At 39.1% G+C, this 22,061-nt stretch overlaps 1 protein-coding gene across 5 annotated transcripts in view; it reads left to right on the forward strand.

Moving 5' to 3' along the window:
• TRPM3 (transient receptor potential cation channel subfamily M member 3) overlaps window positions 1-22,061 on the forward strand; it is a 596,233-nt gene that overhangs the window by 379,192 nt on the left and 194,980 nt on the right. For all 5 annotated transcript variants that reach the window (XM_037798450.1, XM_037798451.1, XM_037798452.1 and 2 more), the window contains one exon: window positions 12,819-12,942. In XM_037798450.1, the coding sequence (XP_037654378.1) occupies window positions 12,819-12,942 (124 nt within the window). The remainder of the gene's footprint in view (window positions 1-12,818; window positions 12,943-22,061) is intronic.

The raw sequence follows: 22,061 nt of genomic DNA on the forward strand, positions 1-22,061 counted from the left end.
TTTTCACATTTCCTCTTGTCTGGCTATGTGCAATGTTCACTGATTTCACTTGGAAGGAACTCAGAGGATGTATGTTCCCTGCAATTTTGGCATCAGAGAAGCTACTTGACCATGTAGCAGGTTCTGTATCCTTTGGCAACACTTCACTTTCTGCTCTTCGGCACATTCCTGTTCTTCTTTCCCAAGGCAAGAGGGAAAAGGAAAATTGCAGAGATGCCAGTCTACACTTCTCAGGATTTTTCACCTAACTACCCTGCTAGTCCTGCCCAAGGTTGAGAGTTTGGCAGCTCTGTCTTTGAAGCCTCAAGAGCAGCCCTGTCCAATACAACTTTCTCTGGTGATGGAAATATTCCATATCTGTACTGCCTGATATGATAGTCAAACAGCTATATGTGGTCACTGAGCACTTGAAGTGTCACAAAGGAACTGAATTTTTAAAATCTTTTTTAATTAATTTAAATTTAAATAGCCACCTATGACTAATGATGACCATATTGGATAGCACAGCTCTTGAGTTTCTGCAGTTGAGTTCTACCAAACTGGGAACTCTTGAATGTCTGGTAGAGTTCCAGTGTTACTTGACATTGTTCCCACCATCTTTTAGTTACATTCCTTTCATACAACCAACATATGTAGTTGGCTCAAATATTTTTTGAGCACTTACTATGTTCTAGGCCCTGTTCTGGGCCCTGGGGATAACATAACAGTGACCCAAACAGATAAAAATTCCTATCTTTGTGGGGCTTACATTTTAGCAGAGGTAATAAACAATAAATAATAAACATAACCAATGAACACATTCGATAATGTTTTAGAAGATGATATGCTATCGGGGGAAAGAGTTTAGTGAGGGGAATCAAGATAAAGAGGTACTGGAAAGTCTTCTGTCTTCAGCAACTTGCTTAGCAGTGGGGGAAGGGGAAAAGAACAGAACTCATAAATAATATAATGTACAGTCCATACCTTCAAGGAGTTTACACTCTAGTTAGGTTTTTCTTAGATTGATCTGTCTTTATCAAATACGGTATGGAAATACATAGCACAAAGCTTGTCTCATGATAAACACTAAATGTCTCCCTTACCATCCTCAACCCCACCAAACCACCCACCTTGTGTTTTCTTTTGTATGTGTATCTGTGCTTCCCATTTTGCCATATTTGGTTCAGGATTCTAGAGTATGAAAAGGAAGGGAGGGAGGAAGGGAACAAACATAAGAGCCATTCTATGGGTAACAGTAGATGAAATGTGTCAGGGAACAGACTGCATATCCATCCTGTCTGATAAGAAGCAACTTCTCTGAGATCCTTCTAACTACTTCTCATTGCTAGATGGAACCTTCAGGAAAAGCCCAGGTGAACAACTTTTTTATGTCGGATACTAAAGCAGTATTGGAGGTACTATTTCTCACAGGCTTTGGCTGTCTGAGGCCCTTTGTATCTGGAGGTGATCCTCAGACTAAAATGTTGGGTGAGGTGCTTTCCCACCCAGACCACCCCTTCTACTGGAGCCTTTTCTTTTCCATTCTCTTCTTCCCCAACTTCCGATCTATCTGGTGCTTTCTGAAAAATGTCAACTTCAGTCTGTTACAGCTAAGTAGGGGTTGAACATGAATCATCACTTATCCCAAAAGTTGCTCTTTGGGCTTCTAATTGTTGAACATATGTTTGTTTCCCTTTCAATTAATTAAAAGGAACTTTAGGCAACTGATAAGGATGGCAGGAGTAACTCTGGGAGAGGAGTGGATCCTTGCAATCACATTATTCAGCCTTTTTATGTATAAGATATATATATATGTAAAACATTCTGTATTAGGGACAAAACTGAAGAAATCTCAACTTGTATCAGGTCATTTAAACAGCAAATCACTTAACTTTGCATTAATACACTGAGTTGAGCCTATTTGCTTAGGATAGTATAATTCATTATCAGAGATTCTTCCTTCTTTATTCTCTTGTCCTCTAAGCCTAGCTCTGATGATTATCAGCTATATATTATTAAGCAAGTCAGTTCATCACTGCAGGCCTCAGATTCTTCATTTTTAAAATGATTGCTCTAAAGTTGTATCAGACCATTTTCCTGAACTTCAAATCTCTCAGCATAATTTCAGGTTAGTACCTTCCCTAGAATGTACAGATTTCAGAAATATCAAAGTGTAAGCTTGAGAAGGAGGTGACAGTCAAGTAAGAGTTCTGATCCTTACATCTGTTTAACTTCAAAGCTGTATAAAAAATTACCTGTATATAATGGTTTAAGGGCATCTTAAATCACTTGTTTGTTTTGTTTTGTTTTGTTTTCACATGACGTTGATGAACATGATCAGAGAGCTAAGGGGCTCTCTCCCTTGATGTCCCAGCTAAGTAGTTTTGAGTCATGGCCTTTTCCATCCTATTCACAGATTTACTCTATCCAACTTTTATAGAAATAACAGAGTTTCTGCTCTCCATTGGGATGGGGTCTTCACTAATTAGTACCAGAAGTGCCCTCTACTTCAGCTTGGAGCTAAGCAGTATTAGGATTCCCTGCAGGTTTGAAAGCCCATAGAGCTTTTTAAATTCATTTAATTTATGGAAAAGTGTCCCTTCAGACTTTCCTCTTCTTTTTTCAAACCTTCTAATGGTAATGTACTGGAAGGAAATGTTCTGGCAGTTAGACACCAGGATTCTAACTGCAGCTTTGCTTCCGATAGTGTGACCTTGAGCAAGACATTTAATTTCTGGACTTCAGATTCTTGTAAAGTGAAGGGGTTGGAATGATGCCTGATTCCGTGACTTCATTCTACATTTATAAGGCAAAACTGTCTGGAACAGAACCCTTCTGCATTGTTCTTGTACCACATTTTTTTTGTCCTTTCATTGAAGTTCCCTCAAACACTGGAAAAAAAAAAATAATAATAATAATACCAAAAAAACTGCCTTTTACTGAACATCTACTGTGTATCAGGAACAATGCTACATGCTATCCATACATGATCTTTTTTTTCCAAATACATCAACCTTAAATGACATAAACTGTCCCCATTTAGCAGATGAAATGAGGCTTAAAGAAATCAAATAACTTGCCTCAGGTCCCTCAACTAGGAAATAAAGAACTGATTCCAACCAAAATTGCCATATCATAGTCCCTTAATTATGCCATACCATCTTCTACAGAAGAATTGTGAATCTGGTCTCATCCTTTCCACTAATAACATTGAATTTGGTGAAAAAATGTAGATGTAGGTATCTGTTAATCTTTGAGTGATGTAATTACTTCCAGTTGCCAAAACCATCAAGATCTATGTGTGGGAAATTATCTTGATATCACTGAAATTCTTAAAGTTTTCAAATAGTTATTGAGCACATTTTATGGGTAAAACATTGCCCTAAGCATTAGAGACTCAATTGAGTAAGAATCTGCTCCTTCTAGATCTTAAAGTGCAAGCAGGATAAATATGCAATCACTGCTTTAAGGAGCCCATTATCTACTGGAGGAAGAGACATGTAAACAAATAATTTTCATGCAATATAGTAATTATAGCAATATGTATCATGTGCAGTAGGAACACCTAGGAGGAGTGGTAATCAGAGATTTTCACGAAAGAGATAGTTTGAGCTGAGTCTTGAAGATGAATTTTTAATGATGAATTAAAGAGGAGAGACTATTCCAAGCAGCAAGTATAGCAAGTACAAGGGCCTAGAGGCATGCAATAATCTGGCGTGTTTGGGAGATGCCAGTGTTGCCTAAAGTATGTGTGAATGAGTAACAGGAGGTGAGGCTAACAGGAAGGGAGACCATAATAAGCCTTAAATACCATGAGCAGGTTGAGATTTTATCATGCTAATGATGGGAGGCTGTTGCAGGATTTTTTTTTTTTCAACTTTTTTATTTTTAAATATTTTCCAACCTACAGAAAGTTACAAAAAAAAATACAAAGCCCATAGAGAGAATTCTAACAGACCCTTTCCCCACCCCAATACCCAGATATACCAATTTTGACATTTTGCCACCTTTGCCTTATAATTCTATCCATCAGTCTATCAATCCATCTATCTTCTGTCTGTCTCTCTGTCTATCCACTTATCAATTCATTTTCTGAACACTTGATTGTAGGTTGTATACGTCATGCTCCTTGAACACTTACTTCCATGTACATTTCCTAAGAATGGGATATTATTTAACCACTTTAAACAGTTATCAATTCATGAAATTTAACGCTGATATAAAGTTTTCTGTCTATATTCCAGTTTTTTCATATATACCCAAAATGTCGTTTTGGTTCTTTTCTCCTCCATTATTAGATGCTGTGCCAGTTTGAATATATTGTGTCCCCCAAACGCCATTGTCTTTGATGTAATCTTGTGTGGGCAGACGTTATCAGTGTTGATTAGATTGTAATTCTTTGAGTGTTTCTTTGGAATGCGCCCCACTCAGCTGTGGGTGATGACTCTAATTGGATAATTTCCATGGAGGTGTTGCTCCACCCATTCAGGGTGGGTTTAAGTTGATCAGTGGAGCTATATAAATGAGCTGACATAACAGATGGAACTCAGTGCAGCTGTGAGTGATGTTTGAAGAGGAGCTACAGCTAAGAGGGACACCTTGAAGAATGCACTGGAACTGAGAGAGGAGCTTCAGCTTACAGAGACATTTTGGAGACAGCCTTTGAAAGCAGACTTTTGCTCTGGAGAAGCTAAGAGAGGACAAACGCCCCAAGAGCAACTGAGAGTGACATTTTGGACAGAAGCTGAAGCCTAAAGAGGAACATCCTGGGAGAAAGCCATTTTGAAACCAGAACTTTGGAGCAGATGCCAGCCACATGCCTTCCCAGCTGACAGAGGTTTTCCAGACGCCATTGGCCATCCTCCAGTGAAGGTACCTGATTGCGGATGTGTTACCTTGGACACTTTATGGCCTTAAGACTGTAACTGTGTAACCAAATAAATCCCCTTTTATAAAAGCCAATCCATCTCTGGTGTTTTGCATCCCAGCAGCATTAGCAAACTAGAACAGATGCCATCCAGGGTCATGTATTGCATTTAATTGTTATTGTCTCTTTAGTTGATCATTCTTTTTTTAATTGTGGGAGCATATATACAACATAAACTCTCCCATCTCAGCCACTCCCAGGCATACCATTCAGTGGAATTACTCGTATTTACACTGTTGCAGTATTCTCCACACTTTCCATCATTAAAACAGAAACACAAACCCATTGTGCATTACCTCCCCACTCCCCTCACCCCTGGCAGTCTGTACTCTTAATTTCTGTTCTATGAGTTTGAATATTCTCTGATATTTTCTTTGTAGTTAGTGGGGGGGGGGGTGAGACTTAAATTTAACACCCAAACTTTATAACACTCTCCTTTGCTTAGATGGTAACTCAATTTCAGTGGTACATCTCTTGTAGAGCTGGTCTAGTGATGATGAGCTCTCTCAGTTTTTGTTTATCTGCAAATGTCTTAATCTTTCCTTCATTTTTGAAAGACAGTTTAGCCACATATAGAATTTTCAGTAGGCAATTTTATGCTTTTAGCACTTTAAATATGTCATTCTGCTGCCTTCATGCTCCCCACCAAGTTGGAGAGGAATGCAGGAGGGTCCAGCCAGGACACCATGAGATCCCACCGCTTTTAAGTAGACTTTTTCTTGACTCATTGCTCACCTTGCTATTGAAGACTTTTAACTGTTTCCTGGAGCTTTAAGAAACATGTTTATGCCAGTTCTTGCTGATTGTTCAAAGCCTCTGTGGCGGGCGGAGCCCTGAAGCATCTCACACTACCATCTTGATTGGTGCAAGACTCTCTATTGTGGGATTTTATGAAAGGTGTAATAGCATCATGTTGGCTTTATAGAAGAACCATTGAAGCAGCATTGAGAGGAATGGACTGAAAAAGATCGGAGAAGAGACCAACTAAAGGTGTGTTGGTGTCATCTAAGATATGATGGGAACCCAAACCAAGGTGGATTGAGAATGAGGTACACTTGAACAATATTTTAGGAATTCTTTTATCTAGTTCCTGGTAGGAGTTGCCAGAGTCAAAAGATGTAATTATTGCTTTATCTCTTCAAGTAGACCCCAAACTGAGATTGGGACACCAAGCAAATACCCACCTGTTCTTGGTGGTGATTTAAGCCAGGCCTTAAAGTTTGACCTAAGCATGGCAAATATTTTACTGAGTATGTTCCTTATATACAGCATTTAACGGAAAAAAATGTGATGGTGTTATGCACAAGTAAGAGCACAGGCCAGGTACTCAAGGCCAAAAAGAAATACTTGGAACACACTAGGAGCCAAATAAATATAAATTGACTCTAAATCTGAATTCTTACCTGTGGTTATTTTGTGATGGATAATTCAGTTTTCTTTAATTTCTAATGGAAGCATAGACAGCTAGATCAGAAGGAGAACTATTTGTGTGTTCTATACATGGAATGAGCAATAATATTTTGAAAATATTTATTAGTGGTTAGACTATCACTTTTTTTTAAATTTTATTTTGAAATAAATTCAAAGTTATAGGAACAGTTGCAAAAACAATACTAACCCCATACAAAGAATTCCATCATACCCTGACCCCCCTCCCCCGATAGGTCAATCCACCAACCTTAACATGTTGTCACATCGCTATTTCTTTCCCTGCCTCCCTATCTATCATCCATCATCTATTGCTCTGCCTTCTGAACATATGACAGCAAGCTGCACACATCCTTGAACATACACTATAATTCACATATACACTTCCCATGAACAAGAACATTCTTTTATGCAATCCCATTAAGCGCAGCTAAGAAGTACAACAGGTTCAACAATGATACAAAGCTTACATTCTGTATTTCCTTTACCTTATGTCTCAACTGTGTCCCTTTGAGCCACCTGTCCTCTATCCTCTAATTCCATCCAAGTTCATCCTTGGCATTCAGTCATCTATTTAGACTGTTTTTTTGTTTTTTTTTTTTTAGTTGTGGGAACATATATACAGCCTAAATCTTCCCATTCCACCCCCTCCCTATAGACTATCACTTTTAAGGGGAGAACTGGTAGTTCTCATTATAATCAGATGTTAAAAGAAAGAATTCAAAGTAAGACAACTGAGACTTTTTATTACTGAAATATGGACAAGATCACTGCCTCACAATGTCTCATTTGGAACAGAATCACTTGATATAGTTGCTTGTGTCCAAGAGAGTCATCATCAATTCCTTCCCTCTCTGTCTAGTCTTGCTTTTGCCCCATCAAGAGATAGAGTCTATTTCTACCCTCCTCTTGAATTTGGGCTTCTCTTAGCGACTTTCTTAATCAATAGAATACGTGGATTTTTGAGGCTAGGTTATAAGAGGCTTTGCGTTTTCTGCCTGGGCCTTTTTTGACACAGTCTTGGAACGCTTACCCTGGGAGAAGCCAGCTGCCATGTAAGAAATTCAGATACCCTGCAACCACCAGGGAAAGGCAACACCAGCCAGCCCCGTCTTAGACATTCCAGCCCCAGTAGATGCCACATGAAGACGAACGGAGGCCCAGACATCAGGGAGCAAAGACAAGTCTTCCCCACTATGCCCTACCTGAATTTCTGACCCACAACTTCATGAATTTAATAAATAGTATTGTCTTACACCATAGATTTCAGAATGATTTGTTACCTAGTAATAGATTACCAGAACATATGACATACCGTATTGTGAGTTCCTTGAGGCCAGAACTAAATATTATTCATCACTCTATTCCTGGTATAGAACATGGCACATGGCAGGCATCAGTATTTTTTGTTGACTAAATAAACAAATGTGCAAATGTGTGAATGAGACATTTGCAAAGCACCAATAGAATTAAGCCTCCTAAATCTGTTATGATCTCCATTTTCCAAATATACAAAAGAATTGCTCATCTCTGACCTCTTTGAAATGAGAAAGTTATTTCTCCAGGCTGTATTGGGAATGGCCTTATTCCGTTGGATGCTGAGCACTGTTGATCCAGGGAGAGAGCTCTGCACTATACACAGAGGTCCCGGCTGACTAACCAAGAAGGAATACATCAGTGACTCTTTCTAAAGAATACTGTACCACTGTGTTTTAATAACAGCAAATATTTACATCGGATTGTTATGTGCCAGGCACTTTTCTAAGCACTTTACAAAGATTAACTCATTTAATATTCACAAGTCTATGTGATAAGCACTGTTATAATTCCTATTTTACAGATGAGAAACTGAGACAGAGAGAGATTAAATAACTTGCACAAGATCCCTCAGCTAGCAAGCGTGAGAATTTAACCAGACAGCCTGGCTCTGGCAGATGTGCTTTCTTCATGATGCTGCCTGCCTCTTTGGGCGGTCATGCCACTTGTGACCCCAGAAGTCCTAATGTTTGGGAACATATGGTAAATTTTATTTAAAAGAAGGAGAAGGAGGAGGAGGGGGTGGAGGAAGAGAAAGAAGAGAGAAAAAAAAGAAAAACGTCTGTCTCTGTGTCCTTAGTCAAGTCTTTAACCATTCTGTGCCCTTAGCATTATATTTAGTTATTGGCTTTTGGCTTCAAGCAAATGATAACATTTCATTTTTCTTTAGAGCATTAGAGATTCCTCAGAAAATTGTGTCCTTTAAGAATCAAATTTCAATATTATTTACAATCATTTTCTATTTATATAAATAAAAGTTTTTCATATTGTATCTGAATATGCTAATAGAGAGTGTCTTTGGGGAGGTGTGAGAAAGGCTCCTTGACTAGTCAAAAGTGGTTTTAAGTTCAGCTTTTAAAGATCCATTGAATCCTAAATGTATTTTTTGATTTTTAAATCTGGGAACAAAACCCTAATATTGCAGGTAAATTCATTCTGAGAAAAGTATTAGTACACACAGTTTACATTGCCAGCATTTGAACAGAATACTAATAAGAAGTATTAGTATGCTCATCATCGAGTGAGCACTAACCTATTTTAAATAACTCTGTGACTCGTCTAAAAAGCCCCAGATCATTAAGTATAACATTTAAATGGAGGCACAAATGCCATAGTTTAGGGATTTATCTCACACCATGATTTCACTTCCTAAGTCACAAAACCCTCTAATTTGAGGTGTACCAAAAACAGAATTAGTACATATGGAACCATAAATTAACTGTTTCCATACATAGGCACCACTTTGTCAATGACTCAATTATAGAACTAAAAAATCACATAAAACTATGAGCCTTTTTTGATGCCAAGAAATTTTCAATCACCGTGCTAGTGCCATAAAAAGAATTGAATTATTTTCTAATTATTTCTAATTTCACTGATTTTTAAATATCACAGTGAAAATTTTAAATCATTTCAGTGCTGTGCAGGGAAAATATGTGAAGACTTAGGAAAGCAATAATTTCAACAAAATAGGCTTCTCTAAATTCTGTGGAATATGACCACAAAATAAGAAAAGATCCTTGGTGAAGGCAGAGTACACTTTGTGCCAAACAGAAACATCCAGTTCAGCATAGAAAATACTGCTGAAAAAAAAGTAGAAGCAAATATAAACTTCAAATTACTGAATGCACTTTGCCACTATCCTCATTTACCCTCTTTTCCTTTATCTTCTCCAAACTCGTCTGATTTCCTTCAGGTATTCTCTATGTTTCACAGAAAGGAAAAGCATTTTCCTACAATAAATGCATTTAAATTTCTACCTCTAATGCAGATGATTATGAAAACAGACAGAATACAAATAGAATTCACACAGGAAAAGCAAGACCTTGAAGAGGAGGCTGAAGCCATTAGACTCAACTCAAGCATTGAAATCATCAAGCTATGTGATTTGGCACAAGTAATTTAACTTCTCGGAGCCACAGTTTCCTCTTCTGCAAAATGGAATTAATACCTGTTTGTCTCACAGATTGTTGTAAAGATCAAATGAGATTATCTCTGTAGTCCACTGTGTGTTGTAAACCATGGCGGGTTATGATTACATCAAATGTCATGTGACATCTTAATTAAAACACTGTTACTAAACTCTATCCAAAGGTGTGGAGCCTAAAATCTGTTATTTCTTTTTTAAAAGGGGATAGCAAACATTGGTGAGCTATTAAAGGCAAAGTTGCCCCCAAAATGAGAACTTCCTCTTGATGTAATTGGAAGGATGGAAAAATAATTGGACCAGGAATAACAGTCAATGTTTAATTATTTTTTAAGACTTCAAATGGACCAAATTACCTTTGCTCCAACTAAAATCATCTGTATTCCATCAGAGATAAGCATTCCACATTTTGAAAAACATCAACAAAGAGAATCCTTCTACTTCTGACATTCTATGACCCTTGATGCTAACTGATTTATCCAAAGTCACAACTTAGAGTCACCTGTGAAACTGCATTTAAAAAATACGGGATTCTTAATGTCTTTCAGCTCTCTTAATCACTGAAGTCCACATTCAGTTGAGCTGCTAATCATTCCTTAATTTTTACAAAGTGACAGACTGGATATAAGCTACAGATCCCTCAGTTAATGACCTCAGGGAACTGGGATTTCACTACAGATGGTTGGCAGTGGGAAATTTTGAGTTGTTATCAAAATTAAACACCTGCAGACCAATGATTGAATCTATCAAGTGGCTAATCAGAAGAGCCCCTTCTGTTAATCAAGTACAGCATTTGTGTAGACTTGATATTGCAAAGAGCTCTCTAGACCCATCCACATGGGTTACCTATCAAGTAGACACGTGACAAATATGAGTGCTTCAGGAGAATTAATTGACAGCACAAATGTGATCGTGTCACTCTTCCACCTAAAACCCTCAATGACGTCTCATTACCTGGGGGTTAAAACTCAGAATCTCCAAAGTCCTGCATGATCATGTCTCTGCTCACCCCCTCCTCAGTCCCATCTTGTTGCACTCTTTCTTTTGCTCTCTTTGCTCCATCCATACTGACCTTCTTTCATTTTCTCCAAAGTAGGGCTGTTCATAGTGTTTTGTCAGTCCAGCTCCACCTCTCCAACCCTGCTAATGTTCATTGACTCAAGTCTCAGATAAAATATCACTTCCTCAAAGAAGCCTTCCCTGAACCCCCTAGATTATTAGATCATGTTCATCAGTAACAATCTTCTCTACTTCTTTACCTCTGTCACCACAGTTGAATTGCTGATTAACATCTTCTTAATCCACTTGAGTGTGAGCTCAGTGAGGGCGGGGAGTGTGTTTAAACCATCTGCCACTTGTATCTCCATCACTTACCACAATACCTGGCACCAAATAGACCTTCAGCAAGCATTTGTTTGAATAGGTGAATGAATGAATGGATGAATAATTTCAGACTGATCCACAGCTGGGACCACAGAGTCCAACAGAATAACTTAGGTTATCTTGAGAAAGGATCTGGTATTATTTTTTCAACCTTATCTCTATCATCTTCTTTTTCTGAATGTTTTATTTCTGATAGGAAGGAGAAAGGGTAACCCAATCCTCCACCCAACTAGATGAAATTCCAGGAGCCTTGGTACAGTTCTATCATGGGGAAAACCTCCCTCCTCAAAGTAGGGCCACTCTAAAACCCAACTAGTGGGTTCAGGAAAATCTTCACACAACCCTGGAGCACCACAGTCCACTGATTGATATGAAGACATTTTCAAGCCTCCCATCTTGCTTGCTTTCTTCAAAGGAACAAAACTTGTCTGGCTTTCCTGTTAGAGGAAAGTTCACAACTTCCTGCTCAAGCAGCCATAGCAATGAAAAGTGGTAGGGGTGTAATGGAAATAGTAGCGGAAAGAAGAGTACTGGATAGAGAGTCAGAACTAGGTTGCAGTTCTCTCTCTGCCACTTAATTACCGTGTCACCTTAAGCAAATCATCTGGTTCTTTCTGGCAAAAAAGAAAAAAAAATGTCCTGTCTGTGAAATGGTTCCGTTCTCTTGCCCACAGGGTCCCTGTAAGCAACAAATGAGACAATAATTATATTTTACTATTTTGTCTAGGGGTTTCTGTTAATTATGAAAACAATTTGTAAACTGTGAAATATTAGGTAAACTGTGGTGATTTTGCAACTCGTTCTTCAGAGTAGTCTTACTTTCCTGATTTCGAACAATCTCTCTTAATAAGAAAGTGAGTGTTCATTTCCTGCCATTTGAGGGCAGGTAGAGACAGCCCAACAAATTGATGGTGGGAGAGTAGTTAAAAATCAGTTGTAATTGATCCATATTCAAGAGGTAATTGAGCATTGATTGGTTATAATGTACTTCCCTTGCTCTCATTCATTCTTCTATAGTATAAAAACTGCTTTTTAATAAAGGAGCCAATATTATAGCTCCTTATGGGTCAGACTCATTTGCTGTAACATAGCAAAATCTTGCTGTAAGTGCAGATGACCTGTGGTTCATCATAAACTACTGCCTACATGGGATGATTTTAGAGGAAACATCACCCTATTTCTGCTCACTGATCCTTGAAAATTCATTAACAAGATATAACCTTTCTTTCCACAGTTAGAGGTGAAATTTTTAATTCCTTCAGATAAGTAATATAGTAAATTCTTACTGAGATGTGAATGATTGATTGAAGGCATTTTTTGATAACTGAACCTGAGGGGAAAGAGTGCATTAAATACATGCCATATAAAAGAAAGAAAAAGAGAGAAAAAAAAAAAGAACAAACTAAAACACTCTATTTTACTCTTTTATGTTCTGGACATTAAAATGGATCTATTTTGAAGTGCATTATTTTTAAAATTATCACAGTCAAAATAACTATTGTGAAAAAATACAGGAAGAAATAACCCCTATCTAGTGTATCTTCATAACGCATTCTTGTGTTGTATAACATTTCTCAGAACTATGTACTGACTGGGAGGTGTACTGACCTGTTTGGGATATTGTTTTTTATCTTGCAGACTTATAAATGAGTCTTTGAGGGACCAGCTATTGGTGACCATACAGAAGACTTTTACATACACTCGAACCCAAGCTCAGCATCTGTTCATCATCCTCATGGAGTGCATGAAGAAGAAGGAACTGGTATGTAATCTGTGCCCCTGGAGGTGGCAGGGCCTTCACATTCCCCCTTTAACCACTTTATGGAATCATGCACCAGCCATTTTTGCTTTCCAGTCACGCTTATAGCCCTCTTCAGGTTCCATTGGCGCCTGCAGTTTCCTCCCGGAAATAGCTAAGACACTCTTTTTTCTGTCCTAGATTTAACGAAGTGTGTACAGCAGGGTTTTAGCCTTACTTCCTCTTGGAGCTCATCCGAATGCTTCTGATTGCTTCAACCAAATGAGTTGAAGGTTTCTTCCTGGGAAGTGTGTCATTTGATCCTCTCTTAGATCTGGGGTTTCATTTTGCTTGTGAGTAGTGAATCACTGGGGTGCTTTGTGTCAGATAACGTCAGCAGTGCAGGGCCCAGGCTAACATGCTAATCCACGCAGTTGGGAAATGGAGAAAGGTACCCAAGAAATTCTGTAATTTTTTAAGTGTCCTCCAATAGCTTCTTACATGTGGGCAAAGTGTCTTTCAAATGAGCTGCCCTGGTAGGTCGAATATAAATAGCAGGAGACAGCATTTAATGAGCACTTGCTATGTGCCAGGCAGGGTGCTAAATCATTTACATATATTAACTCATGGTCTTTGTGACTATTTCAGTGAGACAGGTACAATTGTTATCCTCATCTTACAGATGAGGAGACTCAAACTCACTTGACTAGTAAATGAGGATCTAGGACTCAAAACCTGTGGTGTTTAATCTCTGTGGGAAGCAGTTTTATTCAGAAATTGTCTCATTGAAACAAATGTGAGTTGTCCACTCTGGGTAGACTCCTGCCAGGCCTGAGCAAGTGGACACTCAAAGGTCACAGAGCCCACATGCTGACAGGGCAGCAAAGGAGCAAGTTTCTAACCTTGCACCACTCAGGTTTTGGACAGTCTTAAGTCTGCCAGGGCAGGGTGGAATGATCGTCTCTGGGAATATCAGAGGCACAAATTCCAGAATAAAAGTCTCACCAACACAAGACAGATGGAACAGAATGGAGTGAGAAGCCTTTCAACCAGCTCCACTGCTAGACTGTCACCTCCTCAAGGGCTGGGGCTGGAACCCTCTTGTTCATAACTGTGTTCCTGTGCCTAGACAGTGCCTGGCACACATGGGAACTCTCTAAGACTGTGTGGAAGGGAAGATGGAAGGAGCTTGTGTGGGGGAGGAAGGGGTGGGAGGAGGGAGGCAAGAACAGAGAGAGAGGAAGGAAGGGAGGGAAGAGGGAAGGGAAGGAAGAATGGAGGGAGGGGGGGACAGAGGGGGAGAGGGAACTGGGGAGAGAACTTCTCATTTTGACATTTAGACAAAGAGGAATTGATTAGAGTAGGCAAGTCCTATCTTCAGAAAGCAATCCACAGGGCCTTTGTGAGAAGCTTTTCAGCACTTCAGGTTTGGGCTGGGAGGAGTAGAGATGGAAAGGGGGATGGCACATCTAATCCTTGAGTATCCCCCCCCACACACAAAGAAGAGCCAGCATACAGGTGGGGAACTCAGTCGCGACTTCTTGTCTACCCAGGAGAGCTGCTACACAACCTGAGAGTGCCCTTCTCCCACCCCTAACTGGTTGGCTGGTTTCTGCTTCCATGCATCCTCTGCCCAAGGAGCTGAAAGCAGAGCTTCAGCATGCTACAGCATGGGTTTTCCTCCAATTGTGTACTGATGAGTTCCCAACACTAGGGCCAGTGCTGATGGTTAAACCTCATGAGAATTCTACTTTTCAACAGCCCTACAAGTTTCCTTGAAAGGCAGCTGGGATTAAAATTCTAGGAGCCAGTAAGAAGTCATAAAACCAAATGAGGCTGATCGTACCTCTCTGGACACTTCACGGGACTGTTCCATGAGATTCTGCCTGATAATTGTCCTCTCACTTCATGGCCCGGTGGAAGGGTCAATTGCATTTTAATGGGAGGCGTTTATTGTAAGAAATGTGCGGTATTCCTAGCTCTAGGGTAAGGAAATGTCTTCTTAACAAGCTAAACTCTCCACATCCAGGCAGAAATAAATTAGGAATTTGAAAAACAATACTTGTAAATTAAAATAATTTCCATTTTTGAGGGATATTTATGCACAGGGACAATACTAGTTGCTTTACCAACGAGGTGGGCAGGATGTAGACATTATTTTTCTCCTTTGCAGAGGGCAGAGAAGGGAACTGAGGCTCAGTCAGATGAGAAAATGCGCACATAGTCAGCAATAGCCCAGCTGGGCCTGCTTGTTGCAGAGCCAAAGCATCTTCCACTCACCAGGCTGTATCGCTTAGCACACAAAATAAGGAAGCGTGAGTTCCTCTTCTCTCTTACATCCTCCAAGTTGCTTTTAATTCCCTTTACAAACCAAATGGGATATAATATTCTGAAGTCAATCCTACCATTACTAAGTTCAACTGAGAGATTTGGTTCTAGAGCTGATCTGACATCTTTCTCATCCCAGCTTCTTATTAACTTACATAATAAAAACTGCAATCTGGATAAATATTTAGCTGGCGAAACTCAGGATTCATGGAAAATGTGCCTTGATGGGTCCTTTCTGGAACTCTGTAGGTGTGACAGCCTCTCATGGCATCATCACAGAAATTGTTGTCCCTTCTACACATTTTGTAGAGTTGTTGAAGAAATTCAATTTTCTGCTTACTTTCACCTTGAGACAAAAATCTTTCACCTTCTGTGAAGATATGTCCCCTTAGAAACCAACATGTCAGCTAAGTTCCATCATTGTTATCAAGTAAAAAATAAAAAATAAAGAAAAAATAACTATTCATGGCAGCATATGAGCTGGAGCAAATTTAAGGAATCAGGACTGAGTGGTCCTCATTCCCTTCTTCCTCAAGAAGAATCTGGTCATAAAGAATATCATCCATATAGAGAAGAGGGGACCCCGAGTGGCAATGCACAGTCTGGGCTGATTATGTGTATAGAAACCATGGAGCCTTGGTGGATGTCATGGTGGATAATGGCACTGGCCCAGCTTCTGGTTTACCACCTTCCATTTCCGCACTGATGAATCTTCTAATTCCCTGCCTGCCCTCCCAGCTGCCTGCCCTCCTCTGGTCCAAGGCTGTTCTTCGCTCTACCATTTCACACCTGGGAATCAGTTCTCCACTCAAAACTGATGCTGCTCCAAAATCCAAGACTCTAAGCTCACATCCCTCCAAACACAACCTCCCTACCTGTCCCTCTCCCACCACTTCATTCGTATAAAAGCTGAGCTTGGATGCCAAGCTCCTCCATAATTCACTAGCATGATATTAAACTCCTGAGATAACCTATGTGGAAGGATATTTTAAATTTCGTTTTCCTTTACTCTGCCTAGTTGTGACTCCACACTTTCCATATCAGCTCTTTCCTCTTATCTTGGTTCTCTCATCTGTCTATCCCTCTGCCCTAGTGCCTAATGCTTCTCTATAACATTCTTGGGTATAGAGAAATATTGTGGTAAAGGCTTCAGTGATGGTGGGCAATCCTTGTATTCATCTGTAGTTGACAGCCTCTCTTATTCCCTATAAACACTGTTCTAAATCTTTTACATTCCTCTTCAAGTTTCAAACCATACCCAGTTCTCTTATTCTTTTTATGTATTTTAGATGCTAACCCTTTGTCAGTTACGTGTGTTGCCAATAACTGCTCCCACTTTGAACCTATCTCTTCACTATATAGTGACAAACAAAAATTATCAGATTTAATGTAGTTAACTATCTCAACCTTTTATATATTTGCATTTTTTGCTTCTTGTTAATAAACCCTTCCCTGCCCTAAGATCAAAAAGATATTCTTCTGTACTTTCTGATAAAATTTATAGTTTTACCTTTCACTCTAAGTCTCTGACCCACCTAGAACTGATTTTTTTTTTTGTATATGGTATGAGGTATCATCCGTAAGTAAAGACTAACTGACCCACACCATTTATTGAAGAGTCCATCATTACATCATTTATCTGCAGTGCCATCTCTGTTATAAATCAAGTTTCCATAGATATGTCTTTCTGAATTCCCTATTTGTCTATTCCTGCACCAATACCACACTTCAGTACAGCTGTATATTAAGTCAATGTGTGGTAGAGCAATATCCCTCCTTGTTATTCTGCTCCATGATTGTCAGCTATTTTAGCCCTTTGCTCTTATATATAATTTAAAAACCAGCTTGTCAAATTTCTCTCTCTCTCTCTCTCTCTCTCTCTCTCTCACACACACACACACACACACACACACACACATGCATTGTTGGGATTTGGAGTAGAATTGCATTGAACCTATAGATTTATTTCCCTCACTCTCAAAATAAGACCTATCCTTCAAAAAAATCAAAGGCCCAATTTTAAACTTTCCAACTTCCTTCTCCTCCACCCCACAAGATTCTGTATCTTGACCTGTGCTCTTCTCCTCTCTGGCATCAGAGGAAGAAGTGTCCTCTAAGAACATTCTCTAAACTCAGGCTGCACATCCCATCACTTTGCACCTCCTCTGTGATCTTGCCCTAGAAATTACACAGCTCTTGTACAGTATCGCTCCTAATTACTCCCTCTCCACTGAGTTCTTATCTTTTTCTTTCCTAACTTTCTAAAACTTCAATGACACTGGGCTCTTCTGCTCTTCCTTTGAGTTTTCTAGCTGTTTCTCCTCCTCTTTCCCTTGTTATTCTTATTGCTTTCATCCATAAATGTAGATATTCCTTGAAACTTTGTTCTTAGTCCTTTTTTCTTAGTATCATTTTCTAAAGAAGTGATTTAAAATCTCCCACCATGATTACATCAGTTTCTCCTTGAAATTGTATCAATGTTTTTGTAATTTTGAGATTATGTTAGTAGGATCATAAACTTTAGATTACTTATATTTCCTAGTTAATTACTTTTCTATCATTATGAAGTGACTATATTTATCCTTGACAATGCCTTCATCTTTCATTTCAGTTTGTTTGACATTAATACACCAGTTTCTTTCTGTTAATACTTTTGCCTGGTGTAAAAATTTTTCTCCTTTTTATTTCAGACCTTTCTGTGTCCTGATGTTTTAGGTGGGTGTCCTGAAAATAGCATATAACTTTTGCTCTTAATATATTAGCAGCACTATTTTTAAAAATGATAAATTTAGTCTATTTGCATGTATTCTATGAGATTTACCCTGCATAACTTTTTAAATGTTATTTATTCATTCATTTGTTAAGATAGATAGTCTCATGTGCTGATTCTGGTTTAACTGTTTTACTGGGGCAATAAAGTTGCTTTTGACACCCTGGAGTGGCCTTTTTCTTCTTCATGATCTCATATACTTCTCATTGGCTTCGTTGGTAACCACTTTAGAAATCGTTCACAGACCTCTATTTCTGACCCTAACCTTTCTCTCCCAATCTCCACAACCACGGTCATAACTTCCAGTTGGATGTCTCGTTGGTTGTCCCATCATTGCTTCAAGTTCTGCAAATCCAGAAACAAAATCAACCCCTCCAGTATCCTCAAGCACCTCACCCCTCCACAATTTTCCTCTTTCTTATGCCTCACCTTGGTGCTACCACACTTCCATCTCCTCAAGCTTAAAAGCTTTGCCTCTTTCCTCTTCCTCAGTGCACAAGCAGGCCTCTCCAGCCAATCATTTGCCGGTTTTGATTTTCTCTTGGCTGGGTCTCTCACATTTGCTTCCTCTACTTTGATTCCAGGGATACTACCCTCATTCTGATCCTCACTTTTCTTCACCCCATTTCAATGGTTCCCTACCAGCTCTCAAGGCCTCCTCATTCTCCTTCCTAAATGTCATCCTATACATTGCTCCAAGTTTGATCTTCTTGAGGCCCAGTTCTGATTTTGTCGTTCTTTTGCCCAAATATGTTCAGGGACTGCTTTTGGCTACTGATGAATGCCCAGTCTGTTTAACCTGGCATTTGAGGTCCTCCACAATCTGAATGCACCCTGGGATATCAGTCTCACACTCCCCATATTTTCCCTTCACCACCAAATGGTATTTGGTATTTCCAGATTCCCATAGTTTCCTTCATCGGGAAAATCATTCTCTCTTGATGCCATGCCCACTCGTTCAAATTGTATAGACCGCAAGCATCCCAGATGTGACATCTCACAATTGTTTCTAACATTTTACAATCCTACAGTTTGTAAGATTGCATGGTATAATCTTACAGTTGCCTGATAGCCTATGTCCAAATCATTCATTTGCAGAGCCTTCATGTGTCATTACTCACACAGGGTCCCTGACATGTTTTATTATTTGCGTAACCTCTACTAGGATTAGTGGTTATAATAACCTGGAATAAGTAGTAATTATTTTAAATGAGATACCTGGCATGAAAGCAACTGATCTGGTAACTGGCAGAAAATAAAAAAGAGAGAGAACAAGAGAGAGATTTGGACAATTACCCATTCAGTCTACATCTGGGTCAAATGTCCATTATGCTTCTCTTACACAAATGAAATATTCATATGCCAGATTCATTTTCCCATAAAGGTGAAATGTAAGCCCATATTTAATTATGTTGCAAGGTTTAAAAAAGCAAAAACAACAATTTTGTGCTAATTTGTTGCCTTTTCCAAGATGACCTCAGTCCTACTGATATATGGAATACAGGAAATAATCTGAATTTTATTCTTCTTACCTCAGAAACTAGAGCACTTTGTAGTTTTCCTGCTTTTATTATTCTATGTTTTTAGCAAATTGCTCCAAGAATGTTAATAACTAAGTTATTATTTTTTATTTCTTAACCCTACCTTGTAGTTTACAAAATAAGGTAGCAATCCAATGATTTATTTTGGTTTTATATTGTATATTGAGTATTTTTTAGAAAGTTCATGTTCTGAATGTAAAAAAAGAAAAAAACAAACTATCTAATCCTAATTTATGTGGTAAAATTAATTTAAAGTTTTAATTTCCTGAGTACTTCTTTGGAGCCTTTGTAATGTATTCCACAGCCTATACGATATGGAAACACAGGCTTCCTTCTTACCTCCCTTAGCTGGTTCTCCTCTGCAACAATAATTCTAAAATCAGTAAGCAAATATTGCAAATAGAGTATTAAGTATGTTTATCAAGTCCATCAATTCAGGATACAAAGGAATGAAAATAAAATAATTTTTCCTCATCAGTCAGCAAGCTTCCAAGGGCCATACAGACAGTAACCAGAAGGCATGGAGACGTACTAGGTTGAGGGAAATCAGAGGGGAACTGCTATCTGCCTTTATTTGAAAGTTTATGGACACAAAACCTAAGAAGCGAAACTTAAGGGATAGTTTAACAGCTGAAACTGTAGCACCTCATTATCATCACATTCTCACTTGGCTAGGACACCTCAACAAAAGGGAAAGCCAAAGACATATAAAGTGTGTTAACGGCATGAACGGAAGTAAAGACATCAGGTCATCAAATCTGCATCCTTTTTAGTAATCTCTATAGCATTTGATGCTGTCAACCTCCTCTTTCTTCTTCAAAGTTACTTTCCAGTGGATGCCATGGTGTGAGTGATGTATATCAAAGATCCATTCTTGGCTCTTTTTCGTTTCATTTGCTATTTTGACTTCAGTGTTATTTTAATTGAGACAGCTCCCAAATGCCAAATATCTAGCCTTGTCTTCCTCCCAGCTCCTGCATTTTCAAATGCCACCCTCTCATTCATATGCTCATTTTTCCTTGCCTAGACTACTACTGTTCCCTATTAAACTTGCCTCCCCTAATCCAATACCTCCCCCCCACCCCCCACCCAATGATCCATCCTATCAACTACGGAGATTGGCAAACTTTTCTGAAAAGGGTCAAATAGTAATAGTTTAGGTATTGTTGGCCACTTACAGTATCTGTTGCATATTTTGTTTGGGTTTTTTTTAACAATGCTTTAAAATGTAAAAACCATTCCCAGCTTGCTGGCCATAGGAAAACATGCCTTGGGCTGAATTTGATCGCAGGCCGTAGTTTGCCTAGCCCCTGCTATACAATGCCAGATTCTTCTTGCTGAAGTTTAGAGCTAATCATATCACTATCTTAAATGTCAAGTCTAGTGTTCTTGCCTTTCATTCCAGTCGTAAATTCTGTTGCTTCTTTATGGACCCTTCATGCTAACCATCTCCTTGCTAGTCTCTGCATTCATTCTGTGATTTCCTACTTCTCTGCCTTTGTTCAAGCTCAGAGCCTTCTTTTTAGCCAAACAAATGCACACATGCACACATACACACACTTGGAATACACTTAGCTCCTTTATGTGTAATTCTTTTGTGATACTTACCATTTATACCTCAAGTTATTTATGTACATCTCCAACTTCCCAAGTAAGCTCTTAAGAACAGGATCTGGGTCTGATTCATTATTCTAGTTCTTTCTCTTGTACTCACTCATCCCTAATTGTGCTTAGTGCCATAGCAAATACTCAATAAATCTTTGTATAATGGATAAGAGAGTGAATAAATGAGTGAAGATGAATATACATTAATGGAGTTGATACATATTCAGTGTCCATAAGTTGCTTTAAAATCTCCATTAACACAGTGGCATGTTTCCATAGGGGGTTATAGATTTGGTTTATGGACTTCGATTTGACTGAGGTCCATCTGGTTAAGTTGTTGGACCTACAGGAGGGAATCTAATGTGGTGGTTATGGGAGCAAGCTCTAGCAGCAGACAAACCTGGATTGCAGTCTTGCTTCATCACTCAAGTGACTTAACCACTCCATTAAGCCTCAGAGTCCTCAGATTTAAAATAGAGATATAGTAATATTCATTTGTTCTAGCCCTCACCAAACTTGGGGCTACCTCCAACCTGGTCCAGACTATACTTCAGTTCTTTTAACCACAAGACAAGTATCTAGACACTAAAGATTAAAACCGGCCTGAGGGTTTCACATGCTCCATGTTCCCAACCAAATGCAAGGGCAAGCAGTATCTAGAGGGTACTCGCATGGCTTCCCATCCTCTGCTTGAGGGCTCCAGGCCCCGGAGATGATAAATCTCCCTTAGAGCTGGGAGGACAACTGCTAAGTTTTGTATGTGCCTCATGGATGAGTCTCTGGAGGCCCTGCTACCCTTCCAACATGGGGGTGTTTATTATTTTTCTGAGGGCCTATTTGAGGCCTATCCCAACATCCAATCCCAGCTATCCTATGAATTTGGGAAACTGAGTTGCTCC

The sequence above is a fragment of the Choloepus didactylus genome, chromosome 10 (genome assembly GCF_015220235.1).
Source record: "Choloepus didactylus isolate mChoDid1 chromosome 10, mChoDid1.pri, whole genome shotgun sequence".
Taxonomy (NCBI): domain Eukaryota; kingdom Metazoa; phylum Chordata; class Mammalia; order Pilosa; family Megalonychidae; genus Choloepus; species Choloepus didactylus.